The 22,817-nt window shown below is 42.7% G+C and overlaps 1 protein-coding gene across 5 annotated transcripts in view; it reads left to right on the top strand.

Annotated features, from left to right (window-relative positions):
- The window catches only part of ADGRL4 (adhesion G protein-coupled receptor L4), a 211,682-nt gene that overhangs the window by 15,860 nt on the left and 173,005 nt on the right, over window positions 1-22,817 (top strand). For 2 of the 5 annotated variants that reach the window (XM_059727990.1, XM_019489077.2), the window contains exon 1: window positions 20,812-21,255. In XM_059727990.1, the coding sequence (XP_059583973.1) occupies window positions 21,223-21,255 (33 nt within the window). In that variant the 5' untranslated portion in view covers window positions 20,812-21,222. Of the gene's footprint in view, window positions 1-15,522; window positions 15,607-18,036; window positions 18,131-20,810; window positions 21,256-22,817 lie in introns of those variants that run through there. The other 3 variants (XM_059727988.1, XM_059727991.1, XM_059727989.1) reach the window with 3 other exon arrangements.

The following is a 22,817-nucleotide window of genomic DNA, read 5'->3' as shown; positions in this document are numbered from 1 at the left end:
CCCACGGGCCACATTTTGTCCACCCCTGGGTTAAGACATTTATTTTATTGAAAACTGTCTATGGACACTGTCCACTGTGATCTTCAGTAATAACCTCCTGCGTATCTGCCTATCTAGGTATGAGTTTTATTGCTATTGGTTCCTGACATTCTCTCTCACTAGTTGACTGCCAACATTTCTCAAACATTTTGTTCAATAATGATGGTAGTAGTATAGACAACCTTTTCAGGTACTGTTACCATTAAGTTGTCTAATGTGGTTAACATAACATAGTGGTAAACACAATGGATGCCTGTGCGTGGCTGCTCTGACACTAATTACAACACGTCAGAGCAAACTCATTTAATGGTAATTACCATGCTCTAGCAGCCTCCTGTGTATCTTGTATCAGCGTCCCTGCACTTCAAAATGGCGGCAGGGGCACTTTAAATAAAGCTCATCGAATGAACTTTAATTCAAGCACCCCCACCACCTTTTTGAAGTGCAAGGATGATGATACATGAGACACTGTGGCACTTTAATTAGAGTGGCTCTGAGAGCCACTCTAATTGAAGTGCCACCCCTCCCACCCCTGGAGCACATGCAAAAGTACTCTATGGTACCCTGTACTCCAACAGTGGAATAACAGTAACATAATCATTGGAGGCAGTGTTACTAGCACCATTGATTCTTTTGAAGTCAAAAAAGGCTTTTAAAAATCAACCCAGTGAATTAGAATCTGTATGTTGTGAGAGAGGATAGTGTTGAAGTGATGTTAAAGCCACAATGGTCCAGGAAAAATGTGAAAGGTAAGGATATTTGTGGGTGATATCTTTCATTGGACTAACTCTATAGATGAGAAGGATATAGGCAAGATTTTGGGAACCAAGTATCCTTCCTGAGGCCTCTTTCTCTCCTGGGACAGATACTTGGTACCTGAAAGCTGGTCTATATCCCTCCTAACTATACAATCGATCCAATAAAAGCTATGACCCACAAATATCCTTGCCTCATATAATGAGAGCCAGTAGAGAAAGTGGAGCCTCTAAATGTCAAATAAATGATGGCTCATGGTTTTTGCAGATGAACTTATACTGCTTTTTTTGCCAGTTGGAGATTTTTAGAGCATGCGGCTTAATTCTTTGATCTAACAGCTTCAGCAGTGACTAGCACGAGTCTAGCACAACTTGGAAACTTAAACCTGAGGAAGTTATAGTACCCTAATCTTTTATATATCAAAATTTGAAGGTAGGACCAATTCAATTAGCATACAGGCTGGCATATGTTATTGAAGGACTGGGTGTGGCGTGAGCTCTCCCAGACTTGGGAAAAGAAAATCTTTAGCGAAGTAGGATCACACAGGCTACTTCATCCAGTTTTCAGTCACAGGAACAGTTCTGTAGTATCATCAAAGCTAGACGGAGGAAGCAGGAAGGAGATGAAAGGATTAGAAATGGAATCTGAATTGTTTTTAAACAGTCAGATCAGGAGTTTGTGTGGAGTTTAGTCTACCTGTTGACTAAAGAAATGCCCATTATGTCATCTAAACAGACTTTAGTTTAGTTTTAAAAAATTGCAATAATGTTTTTCTCTTGGACTGATCAACCTGGGTTCCGAACACTAATATATACCATATAAATTAAATAGCAAATTTGTTAAAAAGATATAAGTGAAAATGTTATGGTGAAGAGCAGCAGCTAATGCAGTGTCTCAGGACCAGCAGTTTGACGCCTTTCAAGATTTTGAAATGTCACGACTCAACTAGGTGAAAAATACAGCTTTACTTTTCATGTCATTCTCTTCAGGATATCTGTAGCAGCCCCCTCATATTTTATTTTGCTTCTTTTAGTAGACATCCTACCATATATTTTCTCCAACCTCTTATTTCTTTGTTATTTCCCTACAGAAATGGTCACAAAGCTCCAACGATATGTGGAATAAAGCACTTTTAAAATATTCCCTTTCTTTTTTTTCTTTTTCCTTTTTCTGGTTCAGCTAAAAGGTTATAATAAAAACCTTTACGTACATAGTGATTTTTTTTCTAAGAATGTCACAGCAGTTTACAAACATGGGTGAGTTTGTATTTGTTATAAGTTAAGGCCCAGGTAGTGTTTATTGAGGTAATCTTTAAAGACAGAAAAAATGAATGACCTGGGAATATGATGCAGAATTTCCAACCTAGAAGCCCTTTACTCTAGTGAGGATACTAGCCTTTTTTTTCTGATTCACGTGGTACTTTTTTAAACTTATTATGCAAAATTTAAAACATCAAAGTCAAGACCAAAAAAGAAAACCAAGTGAAATTTTATTCAATTGCTCTGAATCCATCTGTAAAAGGTACAATATTGCCTCAGAGCTCTAAATAAATAAATAGTGGCTTTTTTAATGGTACGGAATTGGAGGGACTGTTATAAACAGCGGGGTTAAATTTGTTTCCTAGTTATTCCACAATTATCTGAAAGTAATATTAAGGTGCAATCAGGCTGCTGATGGGTTTTTTTTTTAAGTACGTCAAAAGTAGGGCAACAAGACTTATACAAAACTGATGAGAAATGTACCTGTTTCACCTTACTTGCAGACACTTTGCTATTGACTTTATATAATGTGGAAAGCAGTTATAACCGAAATAGTAATATACTGTAACAGTAACAGAAAGCAGCGCACACTGAGTGCAAACAACATGAAAAGAGAAAGTCACCAGTCTACTTAGTCAATAAAGATCACCATTCTCAGGAACATGCTTGAAACACTGTTATTAATCAGACTCCCAATTTACAACAGATGATATTGTGCAGTTGATGATTTGGGACTTAATGTCAGTTCTTCCTTGAACCATGAAGGTGCAGCTTGTGTGTGTTTGGGAACTCAGATTGGTGAACTCCACAGTTCACCAGCTGCCCAAATTACTTTCTATTTAAAAAAAAAAGTGTTTATTGGGACAAATATGAAAACCAATTTGTAAGATTTCTGTCTATTTTTCTTTTCTTTTCTTTTTTTTGGTACAGAGGTGAATTTACAACATGTTGAACATAAACATAAAAGCTATTAGAAGCAATTGTTCTATAATAAAAATTGAATGCACATAATGTTGCTAGAGCACAAACATCTGTCACTCATGCAGACATCATCCTGTAAACCCATCTAACTAACTCCATTTTCCTTTCTGATTGTATCAAGGTAGCTTGCGGCATGACAGTGATTTGAGTGACAGACGTCCAACCTGGCACAGTGCTATGCATACTTATGTTTTGTTTATGGGGTATCATCCCTCCTGAAAAATGTAAATTTTTAAATTCGCTTTTATTGAGAAAAGGAAATATAAGGAGAAAGGTTGTTACCTTGGAAAGAAAAGTCAAAGTTATTGTAGGTCTCCAGCTTTCATAAAAATTTCACTAAGTTTTTAAATTGACTTTTTGATTTTCTAATGAAAAAGAGCATGAATAATTTAAAAGTGGAAGGCATAATTTTTTATTAGAACCAGTGCAACAGAAGAGACAATACTCAAGACAGAGCTTAACTTAATCCCCCTCCCCCAGACTTTGATTACAATCATCAAAACCGTTATAAAACCTCCATATTAAAGTCAGATTTCTCCCTATCTTCCTATCAAATTATTGTTAAATTTCTGGAATGTCACCTTAATAAGCTTAATCAAAGAGATCTAATTTCTGAATGTGTGTTTAGAGCCATAATGAAAATTGGCTAATTATTCTGAGCTCCCTTAAATACAGAGCACATGAGGTTGTTGCATTTAAGGATATTAAAAGCCCTTTTTGTGCAAAACATTTTACATTATTGCTGTAAGGCTTCTATTATAACAAATCAATTCCCAACTATGACACGCCTATGAAGAATCAAAACAGCATTGTTTATGGTACATGGATGAGATTCTGAACGCTTACACCTTTATTTTGGTCCCATTTGACCATATCTTAGTTTCTTTGCAGTGTAGCAGATGTAATGGGTCATATATCCTGTATAAACAAAGCTTTCTACCACAAGATCTGCAATGTAGGCGAAATATGGTCCCTTGCCAATAAAACCATGCTCTCTCTTTAATGATACCAATCTGTAAGTTGGCATTTTGCATTATGTGCTTATTTGTCAAGCAGTAAATTGATTTGTTCGAGTGGGAAAGTGAGAATAATGTGCACTCTAATAAGGTTGAACTACTGTAGTGTAGTGGAGGAGGGTTTAGATGCTTATTTTCCAAAGGCTGTGCACTCATTTTGAATCCATGCCCTTTGACTAAAAAGAAAAGAGGTAATTTCTACCTGATCACTGTTTCCACATCCTGGTTCCACTCATTTAACATCTAGGACGATTCTGTCAACAAGCCTGGGAAGCCAACTGAGTTCTTCAGAATAGGATCCATTTTCTCTTTCCCAGTCACAAGCTTTCTTAGCAATATGAAGAAAAAGGATAGAGAAGCCTAGAAGAAATCACAAGTGAAAACCCAGGGAATTGATTCAACCACACCTAAGGGGAGTTTGGGGGGGGGGGGGGGCGCTCTTTCAGGTAAACCCACTCGAAAAGGACTTGACAAAATAGCAGCTTAGGTTAAGGCCTTGGATCAACAAAAATGAAACAAATAGCAGGTTAAATAAAACAAGTGCTGTTTTCAGATATTCATTTATCCAGAATATTTGTTTTGGTTACAGCTGTGATGGACACTGTAACAGCAGTCGTTCTTTTCATTAGTACTTTCTTACAGTGGAGGTCAGTATCAATATTTCCATTTTTGTAGATGGAGAAACTGAGGCACAATGCCATGAACTGACTGGCCAAGCTGACATAGAGCATAGGACTTCTGAGTCCCACTCCACTACCATATCTGCTTCTCTTTCTATAGAGCAAGGAAGAAGGAAGATCTACTGCTACTGAGAATTTAGACTCCTAACAGGGTTTTTTCCCCCTCAAGGACTTAGACCAATTTCTTTATCTGAAGATAAGGAAAAAGGCATAGAGGAGACCTCATATCCCTGCCATCTTTCATCTGAGATGCAGGATGGAAAAAAGGCAGCTGGGAGAGCGAGGAGGATGGGCTGCAAGCCAAAGAAGGAACTTAAGGCAGCTCCACCGCTGCTCTGAATCACACTCAGCAAGTCTGATACAAAATCAGGGAATTGCCTGTTACTGGTCTCAGATCCTCCTCCTTTCTCATCCAGTGTATCCTTGACAGTGCTGAGCAGAACTCAGATGCTAAGGAAAATAAAATTTTCTATTTTCAATAGTCATAAGGAGTTGGGTGCCTAAATGCCTTTAAGAATCTAGGCCAGAGTCTCAAAATGGAAGGAACTGCATTGCCTAATGTATGTTGCCATTTACTATAGTCTGGCCACACACTTCTCTACTTTGGTCTCTGCTGAAAGTGCAATTCCCCTTTCTCAGAAGTTAAAAGTAATATTCAAAGTCTCCATCTTAAAATAGTTCTTTATTCTGAAGCCCTCATCCCTTGAAATCCAGTACTAAATGGCTTATTCTTGGCTGTCTTGGCAGAATTAAGATGCAGCTACAGGATTCCTACGGTCTGGAAAGCAGAGTTGTGTTCTACATTGTGTTGATACCCAGAATATGCAGAAGTGTGGACTGTGGTACCTTTTTCTTGATATAGATAAAAAACTAGTACTATTATTTATTACTTTATTTTAGATCAAGCAGCTTCCAGTTGTGCTAGGCATGATGTGCACGGGTAATACAAATACCCTTGCCCTTTTCCCAGTAAGCTTAAAATCTTAAAATATAAAAGAGAAAGTAGAAGAAAAACAAATTGTAAAGAAAGATTGTGAAATGCTAGGTTTGGCATTAAAGCTGGTCAAAAAAAGTTTAAAAAAATATTGTGAAAAGGTCATCAAATATTTTTGAGACAAGATTTGGGGAAAAAATTGCAAACAGTTCTACAGGTTCCAATTAAACCCACAGAACCAGCCAAAAGCTCAAGCACAACAGGATTTATTCAGGCCCTTTGTAGAGGGGTAAATTTCACTATGTGATTACAACTGTGAGAGTGAATTAAACTGTGCTGTTTGATATTTCCTTCATAGTCTTTGTCAGATGAATGACTAAATGTCTATTTAATAGTCTGCGTCTCAGTCTTTATCTCAGGAGACTTTTTTCATAATGAGTGTTAATTCCATGAAATTAAGTATTTGGGGAAAAAAGGTAATTTTCATCTTTATGTGGTGCAAGCTTTTGATTGACTGGTCAATGACCAGTCTCTTCTCACTCGCCACTATAGTAGGGTTATGAAAAGGAAAAGAAGTGGAATAGCTGGTCAATTAAGTTATGCAGTAATGACAAGGTCAGGTCAAAGAGCACACATTGTGGTAGTTTACAAATTACTAAGACGTTTGGATTTTTCATTTTTGTGACAGAGATTGTAATGAAAATCGAAAATGGCATATAAACCTATTAATGTGACAGTGCAGTAGAAAGAAAGAGAAATAATTTTAAACGTTCAAAAAATACATCAAAATTATTAGGATCACAGGCAAACCACAAGAGAATTCTGTCTTTCTCTCCAGAATTGCAAAATATACTAAACTATTGCACATTTTGTTTAATTTTAAACCTTTTCTGTATTTCATAAAAGCTTTTTTTACTGTAATCTTCCCAATCTGTCCTGTCTCCAAAGTCGAGCTTTAGGTTCTGCAAACTGAGATTCAATTCATGATGATGGGCTGCAGCTAATATAACTGATCGTGTGATATTTGTTCTTCCTCTTGCCTTAATGCATGAGTGTTGCCTTGCTAAAGAAACGGTAGCTTTTACCATCTAAAATATGTGAAATTGTTCCAACAGAAAAGTTTATAAGTAAGGAACAATACAGTCATACTTGACCTATGACTGTCAAGCATCCTGCATTAGATCATGCTTCCAGCTGCATTGCTTGATCTAGTAACCCATAGGACGGTTATTTGTTGAGAATATAATGAAAAAATGACAGAAGGGTTCCCCTTTCAAAGTTCAGCAGAATTTGAAAGGTTTGAAAAGAGCAGATTTGTCACTTAGGGCATGTCCACATGTGCAGTCACATGCTCTTAAAGCAGCTCAAATAGCAGTGGCACAAATTTGTGCCAGTTATTTGTGCCTCAGCACATGTGCCTGAACATGCACTTCAGTGTGGGGCAAATTGTGCTACTTGGGGCAAGCTGACCCTGGCCAGCTCTCCCTGGATCTTCAGCTCCTCCCTCCTGGGAGCCAGCAGTATAAAAAACTTCCCTGGAGAGGAGATCAGGATTACTTGCCCTCAGGAGCTTCTGAGGCCCAGCCAGTTTGTATCCTTGAACACCAGCCCTTTGTGGCAGCTGGACTGCTGAACCAGCCCTAACCTAGAGTGGTCCTTGAACCCTTTATTCACTGCAGCAGTCTGGCAGTGGGGGCTCCTGCCTGGCTGTGACCTTCTGCCACCTGCAACAGCATGTGCCCCATTGGACCTGAAGCCCCATGACAGCATGCCTGCCAGACTCAGACAGGGACCGCACAGCCGCCTGGGCTGTGATATGGGCACTACAGCAGAGCCTCCTGCACCTCTGGGCCAGCTGTTAGTGGGCCATATCTGCAAAGCTGTCTGGCCTTTATGCGGAACTGCTGTCATGTCTTCTGGTGCCCCCGCCCTGCCGTCTAGGCAGCTATCACCCAGAAGATGTGCTCATTGTGGTGGCCCACTTTGAACTGTCAAAGCATGCCCCCCGGCCTCAAATGGCCAGGAGGTCAGCCAGCTCATCTGCCCTCCAGCTGAGTCCCCAGTGCTGGCCCTGGGCAGGCTCCACTGCCTGGGTCTCGCCGCTTGCATTACTAACAGAGATCCTGGTGTTCCCTATTTCAAAATTGCAAATTCTCCAATTAAAAAACCAAAATCTCTCATTAAAATTCCCCAGATCTGTGTTCTTCTGTGATTAAAATGAAACACCACTATATATAGAGAGATCAGGTCGGCAATGTTTTATTGATATATTTACAATTTTAAAGCAATTTGGAATCCTACCAGTGCCTCTGTCATCATAATAAAATGAATTCTAAATATTAGGTCTGTGCAAAGCTTCAGTCACTGATTCAATTCAGTGGAGATTCGGCCCAATTCAGCAGCTGAATCCCTGAATCTGAATCAAATCAGGAGACCCTTTAATCTCTCTGAATCAAATCAGAACCCTCCAAATCGATTCGGAGAGATTTGATGATTCGGACATAGACACAGCTTTAAATGTTTTCTCTACATACCTCAAGGTACCAGGTAGCTTGTGAACGCTGTGATGGTGGGGCAAATGGAGCATCCCACAGGAGCACAGGTTGGGGGGTCCCCAGCATGCTTGGCAGTAGACCCGGAAGTGGTGGACCAGAAGCACTTCCAGTCCATTTCTGGGTCCACCGCAGAGTGCACGGGGGACCCTCCCCCTGCCCCCTCCCCCGGCTCAGCCAGTGGTGCCTCCTGGGTCTGGGGGGAACTTAGGGTCCCCCCACAGCTGATTGCCAAGCTGTGGGCTGCAGGGGGGGGGTCCCCTGCGCAATCAGCAGTGGACCCAGAAGTGGACCAGAACTACTTCTGGTCCACCTCTGGGTCCACCGCCGAGCACGTAGGAGGCCCCCCCGTGCTCCTGTGGGATGTTCCATCTGCCCCACCATTGCAGTGTTCATGAGCCGTGCCTGGTACCTTGAGATATGTAGAAAAAACATTTAAAGCTGTGTCTATGGATGAATCTCTGATTCTCCAAATCAGCATCAAATCTTCAGATTCAGATTAGGCTGAATCAAACGGGACAGTGATCCAAATCAATGAATCCAATCACTGTCCCCCAGTTTGGGCTGAATCTGAATTGAATATGGCCCGTTTCGCACACCCCTACTAAATATCTATGCACTTTGGTGTTTGCTTTTAGTTTTTTTATCATAGAAAAATCAGAGCTGACCCTGCCTTCTTTGTTTACCAGGGTGTGGGGTGCTGCACAGCACTGATATGCCAGTGCTCTGCCCCTGCCATTGCCCCTCATTCCCAACCTACAGTCCTGCCCCCCCGGGCACCTCACTCCTAAACCGCAGCCCCTGCCTGCCCCCACTAGCTCCTTCATGGCAGCATCTCTGTCCCAGCACCAGGACATCAGTCCAGCTGCAGCTTTTCTACCCACTGCTTTGTGGCTCTGGGCAGTGTCAACCCTTGGTGTTCTTCCCCCTGTGCCTGTGTCCAGGCCATAGTGATCCCCATGTTGTACCTGGAAAGCCCTCAACTGGGGCTCAGGGATTGGGCTGGGCAAACCCCTTCCCTTCCAGGCTGGCTCCCCCCTGCACAGGCTGCTCTAAGGGGCAGGGGAGCTGTAAGCCCAGTTCTGGCAGCCTCTCCTACCCAGAGCACTCCCCCACCCCAACTCCCATCTCTCTCTCACCCACACCCCTGCTGCCACCTCCACCCCTCCTGCCAGCCCATCACACACCCAAGTGGTTCCTGGGACCACTTGTGGGGGTGGGGAGGACTGGTTGGGAGGGGTGGGCCCCCCACCCCTCCTACACAGCACATAGCCCACCCCCCCCACCCCACAACCACCAGTAGCAGCAGCAGCAGCAGCCATCAGGGCACTCAGGGATCGCTACTGGAAGACCCCACCCACAGCGTAGTATGGTTCAGTGCAGCCCAACACTTGACACCCAGCACCACCTATGCCACATGGAGTCGGCCCAGGGGTGTAGGCCTTTGGGCAGGACTAAGCCCCTCTTGCTATCACCTAGGGTCTCGGCACTGCATGCAAGAGTTGCAAGAGTTGCGCACCCTAGGATTGGGCTGGGTCCTGGCTCCAATCAGCCAACGCAGCCCCAACGGCACATGGGGCACTTGGAGTCAGGATCCAGCTTGGCCTGAGGGCACATAGCTCTTGCATGTAGTGCCAAGACACTAGGTGACAGCAGGAGCAGCCCAGTCCTGCCTGAAGGTATGTGCCCTTGGGCCATCTCAGGCTGATTCCATGTGGCACAGGTGGTGCTGGGTCTCATGCAGCTGGGGTCACACCATGCCATAGGGGGGGCTCTGCCACTAGTGGGCCCTGTAGTGGAGCCCATCTGCTGCTGTTGCTGCTGCTGCTGTGAGGGGTGTAGGGGAGCTGTGTGCTGTGTGGGGGGCAGGTGGGGGACCCCCCCCTCCCGACCAGTCCCCCACCCACTCACAGTCCCCCACACCCATACACACAGTTCCCCCTCACCCCCACAGTCCCTACTTACCTGGGACAGAACCTGGCTCCAAGCCACCACTGTGGCCTTGCTCTGCTCCTATTTGCTCCAGCATGCTGAGGCAGCTGAGGCAACATGCTGGGGTAACAGGGACATGTGCAGGTATAAAGACACTCTGGCCAGGTACCACAGTATCTCTTTGGAGGACCCAGCCTCTGGTTGCTTCAGAGCACACTCAAGGAGTGTACCCTGTGCTTCTTTTTCCCAGTGTCAGAGCCATCCCTAGGGGTGTGTGGGACCTGGGTCATATCAGCCCATTTGGGTCTAGGTGGTGGAGTGAGTGGAGGAAGGAGGGGTGGCAAGCGGCTATAATATGGTGGGGCTGGTGAGCGGCTGGAGCGTGGACCCAGGCAGCGGTGGCGAGCAAATGGAGAGTGGAGCCAGCAGGGATGGTGGCGCACAGAGTCTGAGGCAGAGCTGGCTGCGCATGACGGCTGTGACAGGGCCTGTATGCCACTGTCCATGGGGCTCCCTAAAGCCTGGGGCCCAGGGCAGTCACCCCAATTCCCACTCACCCCTGCCCCCCAGGACAGCCCTGCCCAGTGCGGGTTTTTTTGATACTGGGATTTCCCAGTATCAAAATTAGAGTCCGTACTGCAAATATGCAGCATGGGGAACATTTTTTCATTCACAGCATGCTTCTTGCACTGTCTCAAACTGCTTTGAGATGCCACAACAGGCACATGCTCATTCATCTAGATGCAGCCTTACTATTTACATTGTCTCTTGTGGGCAATATGCTATCCCCATGTGTCACAGGGTGCTGTTAGTAGTGGTACCTCTGCATTCTTAGGCCCTAATTTTTCCTCTGCCGCTGTGTCTCACCTGACATGTCTTGACATAACGTGATTCTGTAGGAGGTGGAGAAAAGCTGTATCTCAACATGCCTGATCAGGTGTGTTGTATGTGGTGCCAACCCCACTCAGGGCTCCTCCACCCGTATACCCTGGTCCATCTCTCACCAATTGATCTTAACAGTACTGGCTGTCAAATAGAGCATTACAGTCCACTGCCCTCTCTTTTCCATGTGTCACACCTGGACTAGGTTGCAACTATTACCAGTTCATTTGCTCCCCCAAATCATATAAACTGAGAAACATAAGCATAATGACTCAGGTGTGCGAGCTGGTATTCTCAGTCACTTTCCTTATGGAGGGCTCTAAATTCAAAGGACCCTCATTACACTTTCCATGGGGTCTTCTAGCCTTTGACTTACAAAACAAATTACAATAAACAAACAATCACGGCATAACTCCTGCAATCCTTGCTCAGTTCCCAAGGGTCTCTCCTGCCTTCATAGGAACTCTGGCCATAGAGGCCACTGCATCTTTACCCACTACTAGGACATTCAAGCCCCTTTACCCTGCTGCTCTCACTGGGTAAAAGTCCTCTTGGCTGACTGGCCACAGCTTAAGTCCACACACAGCCTCAATCAGAATTCAGGCCACTTCCTTACTTGTGTCTGGCTTCAAACCAGAGACTCTAATTCCCTTAACGGTCCCTATCTGCATCTCTTCTTCCCATCTGGAGCTTCACTTCCCATTCACAGTTTGCTTGCATCTGGAGTTTCTCTCCATCTGTCTCTTGTATGTCACCAGATTCTCCAGCTCTCCATGCCCCTGTGAAGACAACATTGACATTCTCCCTCTGGCTGTTTGCCCACGCTTCCACACTAGCACCAGGTAAGTTTCCCTGGTTCCTACCCCTTTCCAGGGGAAACACTCATCTTTGCTCTAGGCAGTATGGGGCTTTTCAGCCTGGGAAGCCAAAGTCATTTTACGTTCCTTTTTTTCCCTTCCACTTGATAAACCTGCCAGTCTTAAACGGTTCCTGCCTACCATCAGGGAATCTCACTGCAGTACTTCCGGCCCAGGCTCACCAGGGAGGATGAGCTTGCAGGATCAAACTCCGACTCCCTGCTATAACATGGTATGCTTAACAATGATCACAGATCATTATTTTTTTTACTTGTTATAAATAACAAAAATAATTTCATTTAATCCAAAAGTGCTATAAATGATGTGTATGATGTCTGCAAATACTAAAAACCATCTACAGAATCAAGGTAACAATAAAATTGCCTATTTAGCTAATAAATGCAGCATCTAATATAGAAATAATATGGGCCTTGATCTACCAGACTGCATTAAGCAATTATAAGATGGAAAAAAGATAGGCTCTGCATTTATTTGTCTTCTGCATGAACCTTGGTTTGAATGGGGTTGAAATGGCTTATGAACTAATGGCTTGTCTAAGCTATGCTGCTTAGAATGTGCTCTGATCAATTTGTGGAATACAGTACACCAGCAGTGCACAATTCACGCTATTGAGGACTGTTTAGAAGTTGCATTTTCCACTGGAGAGCCACCCAGGTTCATATGGAGTTCTGTCATAGATTCATAGATGTTAGAGTCGGAAGGGACCTCAATAGATCATCGAGTCCGACCCCCTGCATAGGCAGGAAAGAGTGCTGGGTCTAGATGACCCCAGCTAGATACTCATCTAACCCCCTCTTGAAGACCCCCAGGGTAGAGGAGAGCACCACCTCCCTTGGGAGCCCGTTCCAGACCTTGGCCACTCGAACTGTGAAGAAGTTCTTCCTAATGTCCAGTCTAAATCTGCTCTCTGCTAGCTTGTGGCCATTATTTCTTGTAACCCCCGGGGGCGCCTTGGTGAATAAATACTCACCAATCCCCTTCTGTGCCCCCGTGATGAACTTATAGGCAGCCACAAGGTCGCCTCTCAACCTTCTCTTGCAGAGGCTGAAAAGGTCCAGTTTCTCTAGTCTCTCCTCGTAGGGCTTGGTCTGCAGGCCCTTAACCATATGAGTGGCCCTTCTTTGGACTCTCTCCAGGTTATCCGCATCCTTCTTGAAGTGTGGCGCCCAGAATTGCACGCAGTACCCCAACTGCGGTCTGACCAGCGCCCGATAGAGGGGAAGTATCACCTCCTTGGACCTATTCGTCATGCATCTGCTGATGCAAGATAAAGTGCCATTGGCTTTTTTGATGGCTTCGTCACACTGCCGACTCATGTTCATCTTGGAGTCCACTAGGACTCCAAGATCCCTTTCCACCTCTCTGCTACCCAGCAGGTCATTCCCTAGGCTGTAGGTGTGCTGGACATTTTTCCTCCCTAGGTGCAGCACTTTGCATTTCTCCTTGTTGAACTGCATTCTGTTGTTTTCTGCCCACTTGTCCAACCTGTCCAGGTCTGCCTGCAGCTGTTCCCTGCCCTCCGGCGTGTCCACATCTCCCCACAGCTTTGTGTCATCTGCAAACTTGGACAGAGTACAATTCACTCCCTCGTCCAAGTCACTGATGAAGACATTAAAAAGTATCAGTCCAAGGACCGAGCCCTGCGGGACCCCACTTCCCACACCCTTCCAGGTCGAAACCGACCCATCTACCACGACTCTCTGGGTGCGACCCTCCAGTCAATTCGCCACCCACCAGACTGTGTAGTCATCCAAGTCACAGCCTCTTAACTTGTTCACCAGTATGGGGTGGGATACCGTATCGAAGGCCTTCCTGAAGTCTAAGTATACGACATCCACCCCTCCTCCTGTGTCCAGGCGTTTCATAACCTGGTCATAAAAAGAGACTAGATTGGTCAGGCACAATCTGCCTGCCACGAACCCGTGCTGGTTTCCCCTCAGCATAATTTGTCCTGCTGGGCTCTCACAAATGTGAGCCTTGATAATTTTTTCAAAGACTTTGCCAAGGATGGAGGTGAGACTGACTGGCCTATAGTTGCCCGGGTCCTCCTTCCTCCCCTTTTTGAAAATGGGGACCACGTTGGCCCTTTTCCAGTCCTCCGGGACTTGGCCCGTGCGCCACGAGCGTTCAAATATTCCTGCCAGTGGCTCTGCAATGATGTCGGCCAGTGCCTTCAGCACCCTCGGATGGAGCTCATCCGGGCCTGCCGACTTAAAGGCATCCAGTTCTTCCAAGTGACTCTGCACCATCTCAGGGTCTACGCATGGAAGTCTGGCGCCTTGCTGCTGCCTCTCTACAACCCCAGTGAGAGACTTGTCCTGTCCCTCGCTTAGGAACACTGTCAATTTGCTGGACCACATGTGGGCTGTAGATCTACTCTAAACGTTTCCTTGGCGCACCCTGGAACATCCTAAGCCTATGGAGGAGTGGAGAATGTAGGAAATCAAGAGACTCTACCTGTCCTGTTAGAATAATTCTCCACAGCATGCAGGAAATAGCTGGGGCCAGAATGTGATACTTTTTTGAGGCATATTCAAATTAATAAAGACTTTCCACAAATGTAATTCTCTTGTTGGAGGATCTCAGAAGACTTTGCAAAAACACATTGGAAGCATATTTCTCTTTCCAAATCTTCACTCCATGGCAGCATCCAGTTGAGCACAGACATTTGGTTCCCCAGGGACAAGTAACAGCGACGCACCTTGTGCAACAGCTACTTGTTGCTGGAGAACACCCATGCCACGCACACTTTGGCACACAGCAAGTTACCCCGGGGGCAGCAGGGGAGACTGGGGCCAGCACTGGGCTGGCCCCAGAAGCCTTACCTGGAGTCCTGGGGGCCTCCTGGGGTTGCAGCAGTGGAGATTCTTCTGGGTGGAGCCTGGCAGGCAGCCTCAGTCCAACTCTGCTTTTCAGTGGTGCGTACTGCCCATGTGTGCACTGCTCGGGGGGGGGGGTTTCTGTGGGTGTTTTTGACCCCAGGATGTCCGGAAGAGTGCACGCATGGGGAGTGTGCCCTTGCAGTGCAGAGAACACTTGACTGTGTGGTATGTGGTGCTGCAGACGTGTTTGCAGACCCACATGCTACACAGCCGTGCTTGTCTGGACATGGCCCACATGACCAAGCCAGAAGCTTCCCATGCTCAAAAGTTCCAAACCAATGAGTTTGGCAAAGAGGTCTCACATCTGCCCCTGAAGCAGAATTCATATGATCAGTGCAGCATGGCTATTTGTTCAATAACCAGTTTCTTTCTAACTGTAGTTGTTGGCATAAATCCTGGTTTTGTAATCATCTTCTCAGCTGGATGGCATTCTTATTTATTCCTCTCAGAGTAAAATACTCTAATATTGGTATTGCAGCCGTACTTGAAAATAACACACAAGCCTTGTTGTCAGCTGGCTTTGTCAGTAGTTAGCACAGCCTGTGGCAGTTGACACATTCAGGCTTTAAGCCCCATAGTTCCTACAGCATGTAACAACTTCAGTTGTCTCTCATTGTTGGTGTTAGCAATAGTGAAATTTGTGAGATGTGTCATCTTGTCCTTTTGGCTCTGTATTTTTACCCTCTTTGGTCTGGCAGAGATGAAAATGTAACTCTCTATCCTGCATCTAGGAACTCATCACAATAGACTCTTTTGGAAGGTCTGTCAAAAGAGACCTCAAGATCTCCTAGCAGCTTGGAAAGTATCTACCAAAGGTATGCAAATACAGTTGAAAATATTTTGTGAAAGAATCAAGAGGGCTAATACAGATAATTTTTTATATCACCCATAAGAACCACCTAGTTATCCTCTTCATCCAATTTTCAAACATCTCAAAAAGTGCAGTTGGTATCTAGAACTGATAGCAACTTCATTATTTGATTAAGCTCTTAAAAAGTTCTGTTGTTTCCAACAAAAGCATGTGAATGTGCTGCCAGCTTTCTTACTGTTAAAATAGCGGTCCATGACTTCAGGGTCAAATGAAAGACATTTGGTGTTAGAGACGTTTTCAAGTGGAAAAAAGGGGGGGGGGTTTCCCCTCAAAGATGCAATTTTCTGAACTGGTCTCACTAGATATAGCCTAGATTTGGCCTTAAGACTTCAATCAAATTGGGGTCTGTAAGTGTTATCAGGCTATTGGTTAAAAGGCAACCAAAATCCCCAGCCCCCACAAGCTTTTTTGAAGAAGGAGGGTGGAAAAGGAGAGAGTATCACTTTTTTACTATTGTGTGAGAGAAATCCCTGAAGGTTTCTAGTTTCTAAGAGTGACGAATACCTCACATCTGAAGGAGAAAGAAAATACCTGCAATTGCTGTCTCCAGAAAACCATGATTTAAACTATGGTGGGTGAACATGCACCCGTCATTCTCCCCAGGGAAACATTTTTTACTAATATATTGTAAAATTATATTGTTCAACATAAAGGAAAGCATTTACCTCTCTTAAGTGAAAAATAATACATGGTTGCAGCATCAACAAATGCCTGTTCTCATGTTACAGAGGTGGTGTAAAATGGTCCTTACTTGACCAAATTACTCACTTGTGGTGTCCGCATCCTAGTCTTGTACAGTTGATAGTAATGATTCGTCACAAAATTTTTCTTCAGAGTAATTGCTTCCTATACCCATCTTAAAGTCACGCCACCGAATAGAGAGGAGATAGGAACAGAATAGTCAGTGGCAGAATCAAATATACAATCCAGCTTTCTGAACTCCCCCCACAGCTTCCCTCCCACCACCGCCACTAGACCACACTGCCCTGATGTAGGCATTCCTTGAATTCTTTCTTCATAAATAATGTTAGTTAGATGGTTAGTGAATACTCAATAGTGTTTTCACGGCTACTGGACTTCAGTGAGGAATATTCTTTCTCCAAGGCAAAGCTGATAAAGAATGCAAAAAGGCAATGCATCTCAATTCTCTGTCACTGCTGGCTTCTTGAGCATGGGCTGACACGCACCATGGACTTTGAAGATGCGGTGATTGAATCTATATGGAGTCTAGGAAAAAAAATTCTGGCATTCTGTAATCTAACATTGTCCTTAGCAGTGACTAATATAGGCCCTTAGAAATCACCCTGGGTAGAATTTCATGGTTAAATGTGTTAAAAATTGTTATTGCTCTAACATGTATTTTACAGGATTTTGTTTATGGATAATAATAGAACAGCATAGAAAACAATGTCACAGGGCAGTGTAATTGTACAATGTGTGCTTTAATTGATGCACTGTGACAGAAAAGGCAAGAAGCATGCCTAAGGATAAATTTTCTCACTAAACTGAATAGGAGAGCATCCAGATAGAGGAAGCAAAAATTGAAACATTGCTTACGATAGATGTTTTATTTATATTCAAATATTCTGTCACTTTTGTATCATCAATAAGGCTAATACACACAATATTTTCAAAAACATCTGTTTCTCCCGCCCTTCAACTCAGTATTCTTCATTGCTATTTTGTTACCCTCCACACAATCAGTAATTTTAATTATTTCCATTATCATGTGCTCAGCTAAGACTTTAGTTTCACTAGATTAGATTGAATTCAGTTTGCTTTCATTATTTTCTATTTGTTCCACTTATTGCAAATTGTTCTCTTTGCTTGTAATTATTTTCTATTAAACCCTTTGAATCCCTTTCTTGAAATACTCAGCAGTGTATATTTTTAAACTAAATTCATTTTCATCATTGACCCTATTTCTTGAATATTTGACTATGGGATACATAGTCTAAATCTTAACGTGGTTTAAGTCCTGTATCACTTACAAGACAATTACTTTCCTTCAATAGTACCAGTGATGGAGTCATCCTTCTCCAGACATAGCAGCCTCAGTGCAAGAATAAGGCCTCTGAAACCTTTATTTGGGACCTATTTTTCTCTGTTTTGCTACTGTTGGCCTGCCACTGAGGTTTGAGATGCTCCCTCCCTTTTTTAATCTCCTCATTGAAACATTTGACAAAACCTGGAATGCTTTAGTTAAAGGAATCAAATGGAAATCTGAAGTACAAGCTCCCCTCTGGCATTGATAATTAAATAGTATTTTTGACCTGCTGTTGTGACTGGCATTCTGTAAATTCAGCAAAAAGCAGTATTCTTCCCCTGTACTGAGTGTGTTTTAAGATATCTCATTTACTTCCACCTTTGTCAGCCTCCTCAGAAAAGGGACCCCGCTGGATCTGCCACTTTTCACCGGAGAGTCAGAAATACAATGGCCCTTCTGTACTGAGGCAGCCTTCTTCCTGGTATGTATTACTTCTCCATACACCTTTCCTGAATGTTATATAGACAATTCAAGAGTGGTTTATCCTATATAAAATACATCAAAGAACTAAATATTGGTTGTTTCAAGTGCTCCCCTCAGTTTTCTTTTACCCAAGATGCATTAGAACTGAGGTTTGTGAGTAGTGAGCAGGTATATTTTGAGATTTCTCTGTGCCTCAGTTTCCCTGTCAATGTATAAGAAGACACACAAATCTTGATTATACATTTATCTCCGGGAACACTCAAATCGTTCTAATTTGTGCATATGGTGCACACTGTCTCCTTGAAGTCAATGGGATGATAATGCGTAAATTTAATCAGTTTATTTAACTCTGTGCTGGGGCAGGAACATAATGTTTGTACCTTATTGTGAAACCCTGAGATGAAAGCACCAAATTGCACTGTAACATGTAGAATCTATTAATACATTATTTTTTCACTATATGTTGTAAGCATTGGCATATATGTTGAATTTGCATGGACCAATTCTTTATATTTGTAACACCCAACACAATGTGAGTGCTACCAAGAAAAAAATTAATAACATTTAGTAATACTAGTACTATAACTAGGACCTGGCAAGCAGGCAATAATCGGAACAGGTCACTGGCATGTGGCTGTAGGCACAGCTGTCTCTCAAGCTCACATCATTTTTAACAAGAATAATTTATTTGTTGGAAGCAACTTACATCCAAAAAAAGTAATCAGTAAATGTGGGTTTCTGCAAAGTGTTTCAGGCTCCAGTAAAACCCTGCTGCAGAGAGAAGTGGCTGGTCAACATTGTTCTCAGGGATAGAAATAAACATATTAACCTATTAATTTTCAAAGTGAGTCAAACAGCACATGATAGGCTTATTTACAAGTGTGAGTTTATGAAAAGAATTTTCGATTTATGTCCCATAAACTGTGCCACTTGGCAAGAATAGGAATAGATTAGAAAGGGCAGAGGGAAATGTTTAAGTTTCCTGTATCTATAAAGGGGAGGAAAGGGCAATTTAACTTCGAGAGTGTGCTAAGAGGGTTAATTCAGGAGAAGTTCTGCAATTTATTCTTGTTCTTAGTAATGTTGGACCTGAGGGCTTAATGTAATGGAATGTGATTTAGAGTTCTGAATGTGCTAATTTTGTAATTCAGGTGTCCTGTGGAGAGGCTGTGTTCATGCCAGCTGTCTAGGGAATTAAATGCAGCTGATTTGTGTTGGGGAAAATGCATAGTTTGCTCCAGGGCAAAATTGTTGTAAAATTTAAACCAATGTATTTTTCTCTCTCTTTAATTCAAAGCAGGGGATACAGGTAGGCCTGAGGGGAATTACTGAGGGCTCCTACATACTTGCTGGTATTTTGTATAGAAAATCCTGAAGTTCTGTTTTTACTGAAGTATAATATACGATCTCCAGGATAAACTTCCTGATTGTTATTTTAGTCATTACATTAATCTTGTTTTCTGCTTTGTTTTTGCCCTGGTTTTCTATGTACTATATTAATTTGAAACCTTTGCGCATGCACGCACACACACACACTCTCTCTTTCTCTCTCTCTCTCTTCCCCCTTCTCCTCCCCACCAAAAAACTGTTAAGTTTTAACTGGCTTTCAAGCATTTTGCAGTGGCTAAAGACAGATTTCTTCATAACAAACCTTTTATGTTAAATATGCATTTAAGCTTTTTTCATGAGAAATTTCTGAGGTGTGGAATATGCCTTATTTTGAGTGGTAGTAGCAGAAATTTAAGCTATTGGTACAAAGTTACTCTAGTGGCTGGATTCAAATGTTAGTTTAACAAAGAAACTTCAGTTTAAGTGAACAGTATAATGTGTGAAGTTATTTTGGTTTTTTATTTAAACTGGTAGCCTCAAGATATTAAATAAATAAAGGTAGCTCGTGTGATATTGGAGTAGATCTGTCGGAAATGCTGATTTAGCGTCACTCAATTGGATTCAGTAAAACTATGAGCATTTACATCGACTGAAGAGCTGGCCTACTGTTCCTTAGGCTGCGTAACAAGCACTCTTCAGTAACACAACTAGGGATAGACGAGAAAGCAGGGGCCCTTGCTCTTCCCACCCAATTTAAGAGGAGCACCAGAAGTGTCCCTTATCCCCACAGAGTCCCACAGCAGTCCCACAGCATTGCTCTTGCAGCAGCAGCCAGTATATAGATACCATGTTGCCAATACTTTAAGGGGTGGGGAGGACAGACCATGTGGCAGCAGCAACTGCCAGCATCTGTTTTGAGTCAGACTCCTGACCCCTCTCCCCTAACCTCCTTGGTTCTTGGAAGCATGTCCTCCCCTTCCGAACCCACACCCTCCCTACCCCTGCTCTTGGAAGCATCTTTCTTCCCCTCCTCCCTCCCCCGACAGGGTTTGCCCAGGGCACAGACCCTGTTTGTCAAACCATTGGTACTCTCTTTCACTTGCTGCTTTACAAATTATTATGCAACTAAGTGGCACAATCCCACCCTAACACCTGATGTAAGATGTGCAACTCATTCATATTATCCAAACAATAGCAGTTCTACTTCTATTTGCACTGATTCTCTTTTTAATACAGCTGCCTTAGGATAACACTTTTTTTCTGTGGAGGATGGACAAAAAAGGAGATAAGGATATCTTTTTACTTAGGAGAGTGGCTTGATGCATTCCAGCAAGACTGCTGCTTTTTACTATGAGAGAGGCCCCTTAAATACAAAATGCTGCTTTCTAGTGAAACATGCCTCATGCTTTTATTTCCTCATCAATATCCATTCTAGTGCTTTTACCATATGTTGCCTTTATAGACATAGGTATATGCAAGGTATTATTTTTAGAGGTCTCTTCATAAGAACAAAAGGAATGAGGCAGGCACCTCACAGAAGTTAATTACATTGCATAATACATCAAAGGATTCAACAGAATAGCAGGATCTTCTGTTCCTGGGGATAGGGATTTGTTATTGAGCACGCAACAACCTGAGTACATCAGACTCAACATGCTACATATTCACGTGCGTTTGTATAGGAAGAGTCTTCGTTGGTTTATTTTGCTGGCAACAGGATATTATTTTTCCAATATGAAGGAATTTTGAAGGCTGAGCCATATGGAAGAGTTTGATTGCCTTGTGTCTTTCAAGGTAATGTTAAAGTAAATTTCTGTGTGTATTCATGAACATTATAGAAGCTCTAACGTTGATGGTATTTTACTCATTTCTGAAATTTCTGTCATGGTTTTATTCATGTCATTATTTTCTTTATAAAATATATGTGATTTGCGTAAGGGGTTATGCACTAATTCCCAGATAATATTGAACAAACTAAAGTTAATTTCTAGCAGGACAATATAGGACACGGTATAGTACATGCAGCTAGTTTCATAATGGATAAAATAGAATTTGAATGTTGCCATTAATGGAAATCACAATTATTCAAAATAGCAACGATTGCTCTCTGTCATGATTGTTCTTCAGAGCTGTACATGTTGACACGTGTGGTTCCTGCCTTTATTTCTGTTCAAAGTACATCAACCTTGTAACAACTTACCCATTTCCTTTCATACCTCCTGTTATTGTGAAGCTGAGTATTAATTAAAAATAATCTGAATTTAACTCCAAAGTGGTTACTTTTCCACCTTTGTTAAAATGTCCAATGAAACATGACAAGCTCACTTGACATTTAGTCAGTGCTGCCAGCTTTCCATGGCTGTTTGTAGACCTCTTTTCACAAACTAGAGCTGGCCAGAGCTGTTTTCAGCTAAAATGCAGATATGCTGAAATATTTTGTACGTTCATGTCAATTTTGATGAATTATTTCAGGCAGGGAGAAAGGAGCAAAATAATTTTGAAAAAGTAAGCACATTTTATTTCAATGTTTTTTAAATGAAACATGTCATGCTTCTAATTAGAAAAAAGCATTGTTAGAGTTTTCTTTAAGTGAATTTTGCAATATGGGCGAGCTTTCTCCAATCAAAATGAAACATTTGCTCAGCCTCAACCAGATTTTTTGTTTTGCTTTGTTCTGACTCTTTGGCTAATCAAAACATCAAAAAAAAATGTTTCAACTCAAAATGGCTTATTTTTTCTGAACTAACAAAAAAAAAGGAAATTACCAGTTATTCATAAAGCTCTGTCATAAACACAGCTAAACTTTCTTCCATGCATCTTGCCATCAGGAATCAGATCCCATCTTTCCAGATATAGAGGCTCCTGAATTAACTTCTGTCTAGTATCTCTTCTTTCAAATCTGCCCTCAAGACCCTCTTCTGGAAATGCATATCATGCTTACAAGAAAGTTAACTAATGTTGGCTAAAGTCTGGTTTACATGAGGATAATCAGGATACTTTGTCTGAATTAACTTTTAAAGAGGCTTAATTTAAACAGAATAGTGCACAATCTTATTCTGAATGAATGTGACCTAAATTCAATTTAGCTAACTTCACTTTGTAAGATTGCCATTATGCCACTTTTTGACAAGATCCTATCAACTGCCCCAATCTAAGGCCTCTGGCACATGTTCATTTAACAGCATGATGGGATCTTATCCCTGATGGGAAGAATCTCACCACTTGCCACGGTGATGCAATTTTGGGATCTGTGATCAGATCAAAATTACACTGCTACTACTTGCCAGTGTGTCAGCAAGTTGAAAAATCATGGTTTGGAATGTTAAAAGAATTTGCAGGTATTACCAGGTATTACT

The sequence above is a fragment of the Alligator mississippiensis genome, chromosome 5, assembly GCF_030867095.1.
Source record: "Alligator mississippiensis isolate rAllMis1 chromosome 5, rAllMis1, whole genome shotgun sequence".
Classification (NCBI taxonomy): Eukaryota; Metazoa; Chordata; order Crocodylia; family Alligatoridae; genus Alligator; species Alligator mississippiensis.
This window is presented reverse-complemented; position numbering and strand designations above follow the sequence as displayed.